This window comes from Eleginops maclovinus, chromosome 13 (assembly GCF_036324505.1).
Source record: "Eleginops maclovinus isolate JMC-PN-2008 ecotype Puerto Natales chromosome 13, JC_Emac_rtc_rv5, whole genome shotgun sequence".
Lineage (NCBI taxonomy): Eukaryota > Metazoa > Chordata > Actinopteri > Perciformes > Eleginopidae > Eleginops > Eleginops maclovinus.
This window is the reverse complement of record NC_086361.1, coordinates 23,124,739-23,136,758: the sequence shown is the minus strand read 5'-3', so window position 1 is coordinate 23,136,758 and position 12,020 is coordinate 23,124,739. Positions and strand designations below refer to the sequence as shown.

The following is a 12,020-nucleotide window of genomic DNA, read 5'->3' as shown; positions in this document are numbered from 1 at the left end:
ACCTGTGACCTGGAAGTCCTGCAGATTATCAGAAGTCCCCGACATCCTCTATAGTAAACAAGTCGCTCTCGGAGAACAGCCTATCTAAAATAAACATCGGGGTACGGAGCAACAAGGGGAGCGACTCGACGCTGCTGCAGGCTACAGTATGGACGGGGAAACGCTGTGAGCACAAACTACATACTGAAGCAGGTTCACTGTGGACCTGTTCTGTAGTTAAATATTGAGTAGACTACTAAATACACTCACCTGATCAGTCAAGAGGGTTAACATACAACCTACTGATGGAACTCAGCATGTGTTGTACTGAAAGCCATGCTGGTTTCATATTGTCACGGTACACAATATATCAGCAGTGTCATCCTATAGACAAGCTGCAAAGTGTTGGATCAGAAGCCAATGCAATAGAACTTTAATAAGACATGTTTTAGGATTTAAATTGAGCAATTCTTACATTTATTGTCCCTGTCGAATACATCAGAAACTAAATATGCTTGAAGCCATGCATTTCTCTTTCAAACCTTCAATATTTAATGCTGTAGTCTTTCAGCAGCAGCATGCATTCAGCAAATGACCAATCAAAACGTCCTCAGACACTTTTGGGAGAACATTGTTCTTTTATAAACAATTGGACAATAATCCAAAGGGATGATACTGGCATAGAAAGCAAAACAGTTTGAAGTCTGAAGTGTTTTGCATTGTTTGTTGGAAGCCTATGTTGAAAAAGCAGCAACCTGAGAGCTTCCTGCTTCCTCCTCTAAAAACACGGGGGGGGAAGACGTTAGCTAACAGGCATTCAGATGCTAAACGTTAAATCTAAATGTTAGAGAGAAGTTGAGGAAACAATTCCTCCAGTTCTGTTTAGCAGCTTGTTTAGGACAACATAGCGAATAAGCAACGTTAGCTAACAGGTAGTTAAATGCTAAACGTTAAGGCTAACATTTCCAGAGGTTCTGCAGCTAGCCTAGCACAACGTTGAAAGTGAGCTGATTAAAGTGATCTGATTAAATTGATCTGATTAAATTGATCTGAATCATCTGAAGAACTGATTAAATCAACAAAGTGCTAAGAGGCATGGACCCTCCCCCGCCAACGTCAGCCAATGGAAGAAGACTGAATACGAGAGGGGATATATAGATCACCATGTTAGGTAGAGAGACGGTCTCTTTTATCCATGCAACCACAGACAGATAACAGCTCTATGTGGACTGGAACAGCGGGTGGGATAAGGAACCACAGCTGTGTTCCCTGTGAAGCTAAAACACTACTGCATTTATAAATACTGTTAAACTTAAACTAGAAGCTTCCTGGTGTTCTTTAGACCAACCCTTGGCCTTCAAACAAAGAACATCTTGACACTAACGTTAGCTCCAAACCAACACGGTGCTGTCCCCACCACAAAGCTAACTTCTCCTTACCCCAGCTTGGAGAATAGGCAATAAAAAGATCACGTCTGGTGCTTTTTAGGAGACTTTTCCACCGTTTGAACCCAGAGTTCTCCTCACAGTCCGTTGCGCTCTCCTATGTGGCCTCGTCCCTTAATATCTGTATGTTTTGAAGTTTCAGAAACCCCCGGGATACGTGTGAAAGTTTCGCTCAAGTTGAAACATTCATACAATCACAGAGGCATGTCTTTGGGATAATCCGCCCCCCGTCTGACTGATAACGAGCATTATTAGTGTTATTAGACTGTCAAATAACCACAGGCTGTAATGAGAAACAGGTAGAGACAGGAGGGGAGAGTGTTGTTCAGCAGAAGAGTGGGACTGCTGTCCACACAATTATGTTTACTAGCATTGCAGCTTTTAAATGAATGCCAAAAATCCCTTTCCTGCAACTGCAACATCATTCAGTGTGATTTAACTTTACAACAGCAGTGCGGGATTTGGACCGGGAGTCGTAGGGTTGCTGGTTCAAGTCCCCGAACAGACCTAAAGTATGGAGTGTGGACTGGAGAGGTCCCAGTTCACCTCATGGGTCCTACTGTGGTGCTCCCCGGGCAGATGTATGTGTAGCATGCATCCTCCGATACCCTACATTATGCACACATATAATATAGTGAAGAGCTTTGGTTCATTATTATTTCCACAAAGGCGTATTCATATATTTATAAGACATCGTGAACTTTGATTGAATGCAGACAGAGTTAAACTTTGTGTCTCCATTTCTAAACGTACTGGTCAGATTTATAGATCTTCAGTTGTATTTTTGAGACGTTTATTTCAGTCATTTGTTACTCATCAAAATTAGAAGGCAGACTTTGGATATCATTTTACTCCTCTGGTAAATCTGTCCTTTTTGAACTCCAATCTTTTGATTTGTTTGCTTAATGTTTTATAAGAGCCAAATACTTTAATAACTAGATTTCATTCTTTGTTTACAGCAAGCACTCTTTAGTTTCGTAACCAAAAGGCTCCATATCGATTAACAAATGAGACTAAACTGCAAGCATATGTCGTCCAAATTGAGAGTATCTCTTCCAAAAAGAAAGGGAATGTGAGCATGAATCAGGGGTGAACCTGTGTGTTCGTGTTTATCAGTATCCATTCAGTGCAGTTTAAGTGATGACTGGTGTTAGAGCATGCGTTGTGCATCTGGAGAAACTGTGAGTAAAAGAAAGCACAGTTAAATAACCACTCAGCTCCGAGAAGTGTTCTTGCAAATGTTCCGTTCTTTATTTCCTCAGACACGATCCAAAGCTTCATTCATACAAATATAAATACATCTCTGAATAAGTTAGAGAATAAATAAATGGTTCTATAGATACACAACAAAGCATTTAACAGTAAACTTCTATAAGCTGGCAAACTGTCCATCGTCTGCAGCATTGAGGATGAGGATGAAAGTGCATTCTGAACACGGTAAGCTTCTGAAGCGCATAAACACATCAGTCATCGTTTCCCCGCCGGTAATAACGGAGGAATTAAAAGAGCGTTTGTCAGGAGGGGAACAAACAATTGGTGCATTTTTTGGCAAGCTGCTCGTCGTTGAAACCTTTTGGCTGGTCTTCAATCACAACATTAAACAGGAGCTGTGCAATAAACACTGGAGCCAGCACAATGGAGCCGCTGTGGCTGTTATGCAGACTGCTGTATAGGAGCCCACAATGGGCCGTCTATAGAGCCAGATAAACCCCAAAGAGATGGCCTTCATTTCACTGGGATAGGAGTGAATATTCTTCAAGTTCTGCCTGATAATTAAAAAGCATTCTGCCTTAAGCTGGAGGCAGGACAGCCGATTGCCGCTCTGATACAGAGGAACATGAAACTGAACCAAAGGTCAGTGATGACTGTGATGACACACTGACGAACATTTCCCCAGAGTTTATGTGACTCTGGAATATTTAATGGTCCTATGATTGTTGTTGAAGGCGAGCTGTGGATGCAAAACAACCACGGATCAGTGACTGATTTTAACTACAGCAGTGTTTGAGGAAGTTAAATGGCCAGAATCACACTGGAGAATAACTCCGTCACAAGTGTAACTTAGGTAAAAGTATTGGGGAAATGTACTGAATGTACTGAAAGTGTTGAAATTATAGTTTTCAATGTAAAGAAATTATGAAAATGGTCAGAAATCCAAATGATCCAAAGCCCTAATTGATCATTTATAATTTTGTTTGAAAGAATTGTTCTAAATCTTTAAATTCAAAAAGGGGGATGATAATCTGAAAACCTGTGAACCTTCCATTTGAACCATGAAATGTTTCTGTATGAAAGATTCCTTATCATTTAAAGATCCTATAGTCAAAGTATTCTGTGCAAAACCTTCATTTTTAAGTGAATTCAGTAAATAATATGTCTATGAGAGGTTCTTTGTTCTATTCCTCCTCTGAGCAATAGTCACTTCTGGCTTTATGTCCTTGGCTTTAATGGATCCTTCTTTGGCATCTGTCGTTCAATGACTAACTCCAAACGTCTCCACCCAGTTTTGTTTCCTGGTGCCAGTCCTCCGAGGCTTCGAGTCCTCTCTTTCCCTCTACCATTCCCCCTCTCTACATCCCAAGAGTTGGTAGGACTCCTGATGAACCGTGGTGCGGGAGGGGTCTCCGGCCCGTTGAGGTTGAACTTCTTCTGGTCCTCGCTGGGGTTCTGCTCCTCAGCCAGTTTTTACTCCTCTGGGATTCGTAGACAGAAAGTGTTTGGCGACGACAGTGTTGGTCTTTACTCGAGATCTGCAAGAAGATCAAAGATAAAAACAAAGGTTAGTTTTGAACGCCTTTAATAGAGTGTCAAAAGAACTCAAGGGATGCTACGAGAACCAAAAAGTACCGCCAGGGCCTAAAAAACAACGGCTCAGGAATATAAATTTGGTTTCGGGGACCAGTGAGTTCTTTTTATCAACGTAGCTATTTTTTTTCTAGTAAATGCTAAAGTGTGAACGAGAAATTTGTTCTGAAAGGCGAGCTAGTTAGCGTTAGCCGTTAGCACCCAGTGGAGTTAGCTTCCATCTTTTCAGTAAGACTTTTGAAATATGCAAAGATAAATGAATACCAGTTGTTTGAATATGTTTTCACAGCAATAAAGAATGGATCTTAAAGTCAGAGTTACGACCTGTTTAACTTCCTAACAAGAACCAGTTTGACCCCTTAAGTCCTGGTATCATGCATCCCTACACGGCACAGAATGGATTTCAATCAACCTTAAATGCTCTGTGATGTACCTGAGAGACGCCAGCAGTTTGTTGCTGTTCGCTCCTGCAGAATCCACCGACGGTTGGACAGTATGCGTCCTTGGTTTCTCTGAGCTGTGGACAGAAACAACAACGGCATTACAAACAAATCCCTGCCGAAGACTCCTGGAATTAAGAGGACGATTGTCTGGCATAACCACACTAATAGAAGTGTAACTAGTTCCTTTATCTAGTAAGTGATTTCCTTGGAATTTCAGATGCCTTATGGGCAGGAATGCAGGGCGTGCTTCATCAACACCAGCTCGGATAACATCTAGAGACGGTGACTAATCTCTAATGGTGGTTTCAGGACCGTAATAACCCGGAGACGCAACAAACGTTTCTTTGAGGGAAAGCAGGAATCAGAAGCTATCCAAAAATAGCAGCATTTCCACTAAACCCTGGTGGTTTCTCTCTCAAGGCCGTCCCTACTACCCCTATGAGACTTTATCACACGTTGAATCGCTCTTCAGACAATCTTTGATGCGATCATCTCGAGGACATGTTCGTGCTGGAGGTCAAGGTAACTGCACAAAGAAAGGGGAAGGGCGTTTACCTTTTCTGGCAGAACCCGGAGCAGGTTTGATCAGCCGGGTTGAGACATTGGCAACGCTCGGCTGAACGGCGGCGACGTGACAGGGGACTTCCAAGACCGTAAGGAAGGAGTTTACTGTGAAGCACAAGAAGACATGTTTGAGGACGGGACACTTACTGAAGTCTCAATATGGGTTAGGGTTCCATTAAGTAGTACTTGAGTTTCTCCACTTTAGGCTACTTTAATTCTTCTCCATATAACAGCTTTAGTCACTTGCTGATGGCTCATTGTCATTTATTACATTTCTAAAAAGATATAAGCCTACAGGTAAAACAATGATGGACATTTCAGTGATTTTCCGTGTAAAATACATCATATTTTCAACTTTTTCTGCATTGATTACTTTCGCTTTATTGTAATGTTTTAAATAAATATCGAGATTACACCTACATCATTTTAACTGAGGACTTTTACTTTTAGAAAACTTTAGAAAACTCTAAATTAGCAAGAAATTAGGATCACTAGTTTATTATAAATCAGTGAATTCATGTTTATACTACATTTGTAAGTCGGATTTCTACTTTGACTCAGATCTGAATATTTCCTGACCTTCTGACTGATAACATACCATAATAATGAAGTACTTTGTTTTGTTTTGTTTGCAAAAAGCTTTCATTTTAAAGTGAAGCTGTCAAACACACATCAGGGAGAGCGAGAGCTTCAGTTCCCTTTGGAAATGAAGTGATGAGGAAGTAGCATGAAAAGAACCTTTTATATGTGTTATTAATTGCAGTTCTAAATCTAATCATGCGTTCCTGTGTGCAGCCTCACCTGGGCGTGTTGACCCAGATAATGTCCAGGTGGCAGAAGTAGATGCACTCTTTATCGTCCCAGCTGTTGCAGGAGCAGCGCTTGGTCCTGACGTGGTGGCCGGCCTGCGGTGGTTCTGATAACGGCACTGCACAACCTACAACACGCACAGAGGAGCCCGAGATTAAAAACATTGCTTACTAATACTGTGCGGGATGACTGTGCACGCTCACATGTAAACACAAAGAAAGCCAACAAGGCCGCTGCACACCCCCGCAGTTTAACAAATGGGACTGTGATTAATGGAGGAACATATTTATTGTGTTGTAAATCAAAAGGCTAGGTCAAACAATCATGCAACAATCGAGCCTTTATCTTAACCAGCAGAGAAAGGACTGATGATTTGTTGCATTGACAGCCAAAAATGATTCATCACAGATATTTTTAAAAAGTATTATTTATTTTCTCAAACTAAGATTTAAATCTATCATTAAGAATGAAAACAATGACCAATTCTACTGATTTATTAAGAAGTAATAAAATTAATGCAATTATTAAATATCAAAGAAACTTTCAAATATTTAAGAAACATTTTTAAATTTAGCAAAAAATAAGTTAAAAAACACCTTAAAATTCCTAGAAAGTATGACGTCATAACAAATCACTTCCATGACATTTGAAAATGTTAAAACCAAAATTAAGTTACATTATTACATTTTAAAAAGCCCAAATAAAAAGTTCCTCACCGTGTTGCAGAGCCATGCAGATGAGGAAGAAAGTCAGAGTCCTGAACATGAGGGAAGCCATCCTTCACAGCGCCAACGTATCTCTTCCAAGTCTTTAAACTCTTTAAACTCTTTAAAGTATTGAAACTCCTTAAAGTATTTAAAGTATTGAAACTCTTTAAACTCTTTAAAGTATTGAAACTCTTAAAGGTTTCAGAGTCTGTAGAGTGTGTTGAGTGTGGAGCAGCAGGTGCTTTGTGTTCAGGCTCCTCCAGATCATCTACTTATACCCCCTGTGGGTGAATCACTGCAGCCCCTCCTACTCCAGCATCTCGTCACAACACACACACACACACACACACACACACACACACACACACACACACACACACACACACACACACACACACACACACACACACACACACACACACACACACACACACACCTGCCCTCATCACATTCCTGCATAGCCTGAACATGCAGTCGTGTTGGCGCCCCCTACAGGTGGGTGAAGGAGCACGTGTAGAGGATCAGCTGTTTCAGAGTCATTCTCTGATGGTGTTCAACATGTTTCAGGTGGATTTTCACATCCTAAAAACATGGTTTAATTTGGTTTTATGTCTGTGTGATAATTCTTCTCCCTCTTGGGTTATTTTTGTGTCTCTTTGAGGCCATTTTTAGCTTCATGGAGATCATTTTGTACCTTTTGGTTGTTTTTCTGGTTATGTTGTGTCTTTGGGGATATTTTGTGTCTTTGGGGATATTTTTGTGTAATTTTGGAGTCGTTTGTGTCTCTTTAGGTAAGTTTTAGCCTCTCAGAGATCATTTTGTACCTTTTGGTTGTTTTTCTGGTTATTTTATGTCTCTTTGTGTTTTTGTATGCCACCACAGCAACTCAAGAAAAAAAAAACTGATGCAAATACAAGATGATGAACATCATGATCCACTTGCATCCTGCTAACCATTTATACTTAAACTCACAATGTACATTTCAGATGTATCTTCTATGTAATACTCCATTCCTTACACACTTAATGTGTGTATAATACCCTGCTTTATATTCTGTTTTCACTTATGCCGACATCTATCTTTTTAACTCTTTTTTTAATGCTATTTTATTTCTACTGTAATGTACAATGCCTTGTGTTTATGTTGCTGCAATGCAAACATTTCCCAAACTGGGATCAATAAAGTACTGATCTCTCCATCTATCTATTCACTGTTCCCTTCATAATGCTGCTGCTGGTTGTTTACAATAGTTGTGTACTCGCATGTTTGTTGATGATGTTTATTTTTCTTATACGTTTCCCCGCTGTGGGAGAGGAGTTCTGAATGAGAGATTGAAACGGATTGGTTGAAACAGCAGGCTGTCGTGTGAGTATTATTAATAACTCAACAAATATGTAATAAACTCAGTACGGTGTCAGAGAACGGAGGTTGTGTGAGGAGACGTGCTTCATGTTTCCATTCTGTGTTTTTCCAGAGGCTGCAGGATGAGCAGCAGAAGCAGAGCGAGGCCTGCATGTGCAGCTGATATGAAGAGGATGAAGTTGGGGAAAGCTGTCAGAGCACATACACACACACACACACACACACACACACACACACACACACACACACACACACACCCCTGCAGGAAAGTGAGGTCAGGGCACCGTCTTTACTGTCACACAAACAGTATCTCTGTGTGTAACGTGCTCTGACCTTCATAGAGAGATACGCAGCCAGCTGCCACATCAGCTTTCTGTAACACACACACACACACACACACACACACACACACACACACACACACACACACACACACACACACACACACACACACTGACATCCTGAAGTAGACCACAGCCTGGCCTTCCATACAGTCATAATAGTTACATCTGTCATGCGAGGTGTTCCTGCCTCTTATCTGCTATTTAAATTCCACAAGTGAACATAAATATGACAATAAATCTAACTTTAAAAAAGAGGAAGAGCAAAGACAGAATTAATGCACATTTAAAACATTCAGATAATTATGTGTATTTGTTTTAAAATAAACTGAAGAAAAGCCATTTAATTCAAGATATCAAACTCAGCAATTTATTAGTTAATTGATGAAAAGTAATTTAATAAATAAATACACAAACATTCTTATTGAATAATTATAAAAGCGTATGAAATTAATAAATACACTTCAGAACTCCGGCAGGAAGGCAGCAAATGGAAAGAAACACCAACAGCAAACGGAAATAACAACACTGACAGCTTTAGGTGTGTGTCAGTGCGTGTTGTGAGTGTGTGTGGTCGTAGTTTCTTAGAGTTAAGTGTTGGGGGGGAAATACCAGAAGGATGCGGCACTGCAGGGTGGTGGCATTTATCAAAGTGACGAGGAAAAAGATAAGTAATCTAAAGACAATATTTGAGTGAGGAAGCCCCGTTGACCTCCATCTTTCTCCAGATTAGGCATCGAAGGAGGACTGTGCCGCCGTGATGTAAAGGAACATCTATCTGTTTCCTCTTCCTGCTGCGGGCGGCAGGAATGTGAGGAGGCAGCGTCAAGCAGCACAGGGGTGGGGGGGGGGGGTGACACACAAACACATAGTCTGGACACATTGGAAAAACAGGTGCTGAGGTCAATGTGAACAAATGGTTGCATGAACGGCAAAATGACCTTGATGTTTTTCAATGTTTCTTGAATTCTATGAATGACTTTATTTAGAGGTCTCTTTTTTACACACTACTCTGCTGCAGTTCTGACTCCTCAACCATTGCCAGAGTTTCCATCCAAGACTTGAAACCATTTATGGTAAAACAAAAACAAAATAAAAGTAAAGAGTAAAGGCATCTATTTTTATTATGTCTCTATTTATTATGTCTCTATTTATTAAGTCTCTATTAAGTCTGTATTTCTTAAGTCTCTATTTATTAAGTCTCTATTTATTATGTCTGTATTTATTAAGTCTGTATTTATTAAGTCTCTATTTATTGTGTCTCTATTTATTAAGTCTCTATTTATTGTGTCTCTATTTATTATGTCTCTATTAAGTCTGTATTTATTAAGTCTGTATTTATTAAGTCTGTATTTATTAAGTCTGTATTTATTAAGTCTGTATTTATTAAGTCTCTATTTATTAAGTCTGTATTTATTAAGTCTGTATTTATTAAGTCTCTATTTATTATGTCTGTATTTATTAAGTCTGTATTTATTAAGTCTCTATTTATTATGTCTCTATTTCTTATGTCTCTATTTATTAAGTCTGTATTTATTAAGTCTGTATTTATTAAGTCTGTATTTATTAAGTCTGTATTTATTAAGTCTCTATTTATTATGTCTCTATTTATTAAGTCTGTATTTATTAAGTCTGTATTTATTAAGTCTGTATTTATTAAGTCTGTATTTATTAAGTCTGTATTTATTAAGTCTGTATTTATTAAGTCTGTATTTCTTATGTCTCTATTTCTTATGTATTTCTTTGTTGACATACTATAATGTAATTTTTTACAGTAGTTTGCAGAAAGTCAGAGCACGGTATGGCGGTAAAAAGTAACTGTAGTTATAGTATATTGAAAGGAAAGTCCTTTTCAACGTACTATCCTATGAATTGTGTTCGTTATACTCTGTTGTTGTTTCTGTTCATTTTGGACGTACTAAACTATGACTTTTTCTCATTTTTTCGACAGGATGTACATTCTGGTGAACATTTTTTGATCCTATTCCTTTTTCTATGTGTATTCTTCTACTTAGAACTTCAATATTCATAATAGTTCATAATATTTCTATATTTGCATTTATTTTACAACTTCTCTGTTCCTGCTGATCCACAATCTCCATCTGGTTTCCCTCAGTGATGGTAATCCTGTTCTACAACAGGTTTCTCTTCAGAGGAATACATCCCATAATGCTTTAATCATCTTGCTGGGCTCTCCTCTTCCAGTGAACCTTATCACAGCTCTCCTCCCGTGTAAATGTCTCATTATGAGTTAATAAATAATCATGTAATCCTATTTATGGTGTTTTGTTGTTCTGGTTGCTGTGGAGTCTGCCCGGCAACAGGGGCAGTTTATTGTCATAGGAGGAACAATTAAAGAACAATCAAACATCCCATAGTTTCTATCACAGCTGACTCAAAATAAAGCGTCCTCTATCTGGAGTCTCCTGCTGTGTGTGTGTGTGCGTGTGCGTGTGCGTGTGTGTGTGTGTGCGTGCGTGTGTGTGTGTGTGTGTGTGTGTGTGTGTGTGTGATCTGTGGACTTTCAGTGGATTTCTGCTGCCACCTAGTGGTTACATGCAGAGGCTGCAGGAGAGGAGAAATGCTCATCTGGAGTGAAGACAGGTAATGAAACTATCAAGAAGTTCAAATTAATCTGACCTTTGCTTGTTGTTCGGAGTTTCATTCTCGACGTTTATTGCACTTATTGTAAATCACATTTCAGAAAAATGTCAGAATTTTGAGATTTTCACAAAAGTCAGAATATCAGTAATTTTAGAAAAAAGTCTGAATTTTTAGTAAAGATTTACAGTTTGGGATTCTCACAGAGAATTTGGCTGAAAATACTTTTTGGGATTTGTACTTGATTTTTTTATTTATTTATTGAATTTAAAAGTTATTTTAAAAAGCTTTGAACCCCATAAAGAAAATGCCATTCATTTGAATAAATTGTTAAAAATGGCTAAATGTGATTTTCATACCCTTCATGAGCCATTGATTTGTATTGATTTGTATTGATTTGTATTGATTTGTATTGATTTGTACTTCTACACTTTATTATTATTGCCTTTTTGTACATTTGTATATTTCATTTTCACTTTATTTGTTTTAGTTCTTATTATTTGTTTTGCTTCTCTTTGGGTTTTGCTGCTGCAACGCAAACATTTCCCAGTTTGGAATAAATAAAGTACTTCTGATTTCAAAACATTACATTTGACCTGACCCTGGTTTACAACTGTCTAACATCGCTGCTACAACCCGATCCTGCAATTAAATCCTCGCAAAAATGTAATAAAAAGCAGTTCATGGCGTTCGCTTAGGCCTTGTATCAAACCACCAGCTCTTATAGTGGTAGGACCTGCTTGCAGTGAATACATCTGACCTTTGCTTGTTGTTCGGAGTTTCATTCTCGACGTTTATTGCACTTATTGTAAATCGCTCTGGATAAAAGTGTCAGTCAAATATAATGAAAGTGCAAAAACCCTAAAGAAAGTGCAGAGATCTTCACTTCATTCAAAGCCTGAGAGCAACACCCAACTGAAGAACCACACACACGCAACCCAGTTTTCATATAAATCTGTAAAA

At 38.9% G+C, this 12,020-nt stretch overlaps 1 protein-coding gene across 1 annotated transcript; it reads right to left on the bottom strand.

Moving 5' to 3' along the window:
• Positions 1–2,651: 2,651 nt before the first annotated feature.
• edn2 (endothelin 2) lies at positions 2,652–6,989 on the bottom strand. The gene is made up of 5 exons (XM_063899505.1): positions 6,763–6,989; positions 6,038–6,173; positions 5,228–5,341; positions 4,663–4,746; positions 2,652–4,174 (listed from the first exon to the last, which is right to left on the bottom strand). The coding sequence occupies exons 1-5, from the start codon at positions 6,821–6,823 to the stop codon at positions 4,099–4,101; spliced, it is 471 nt and encodes a 156-aa protein (XP_063755575.1). The 5' UTR covers positions 6,824–6,989; the 3' UTR covers positions 2,652–4,098.
• Between the last annotated feature and the right edge of the window lie 5,031 nt (positions 6,990–12,020).

What these genes read in the sequence shown, in the direction of transcription:
- edn2 (XM_063899505.1), bottom strand. Translation starts at nt 6,823, where the DNA reads ATGGCTTCCCTCATGTTCAGGACTCTGACTTTCTTCCTCATCTGCATG. An exon ending in CTGCATGGCTCTGCAACACG is followed by an intron (nt 6,174 to 6,762) that starts GTGAGGAACTTT and finishes TGCGTGTTGTAG; the next exon opens with GTTGTGCAGTGCCGTTATCA. An exon ending in TCCGGGTTCTGCCAGAAAAG is followed by an intron (nt 4,747 to 5,227) that starts GTAAACGCCCTT and finishes TTCTGTCCACAG; the next exon opens with CTCAGAGAAACCAAGGACGC.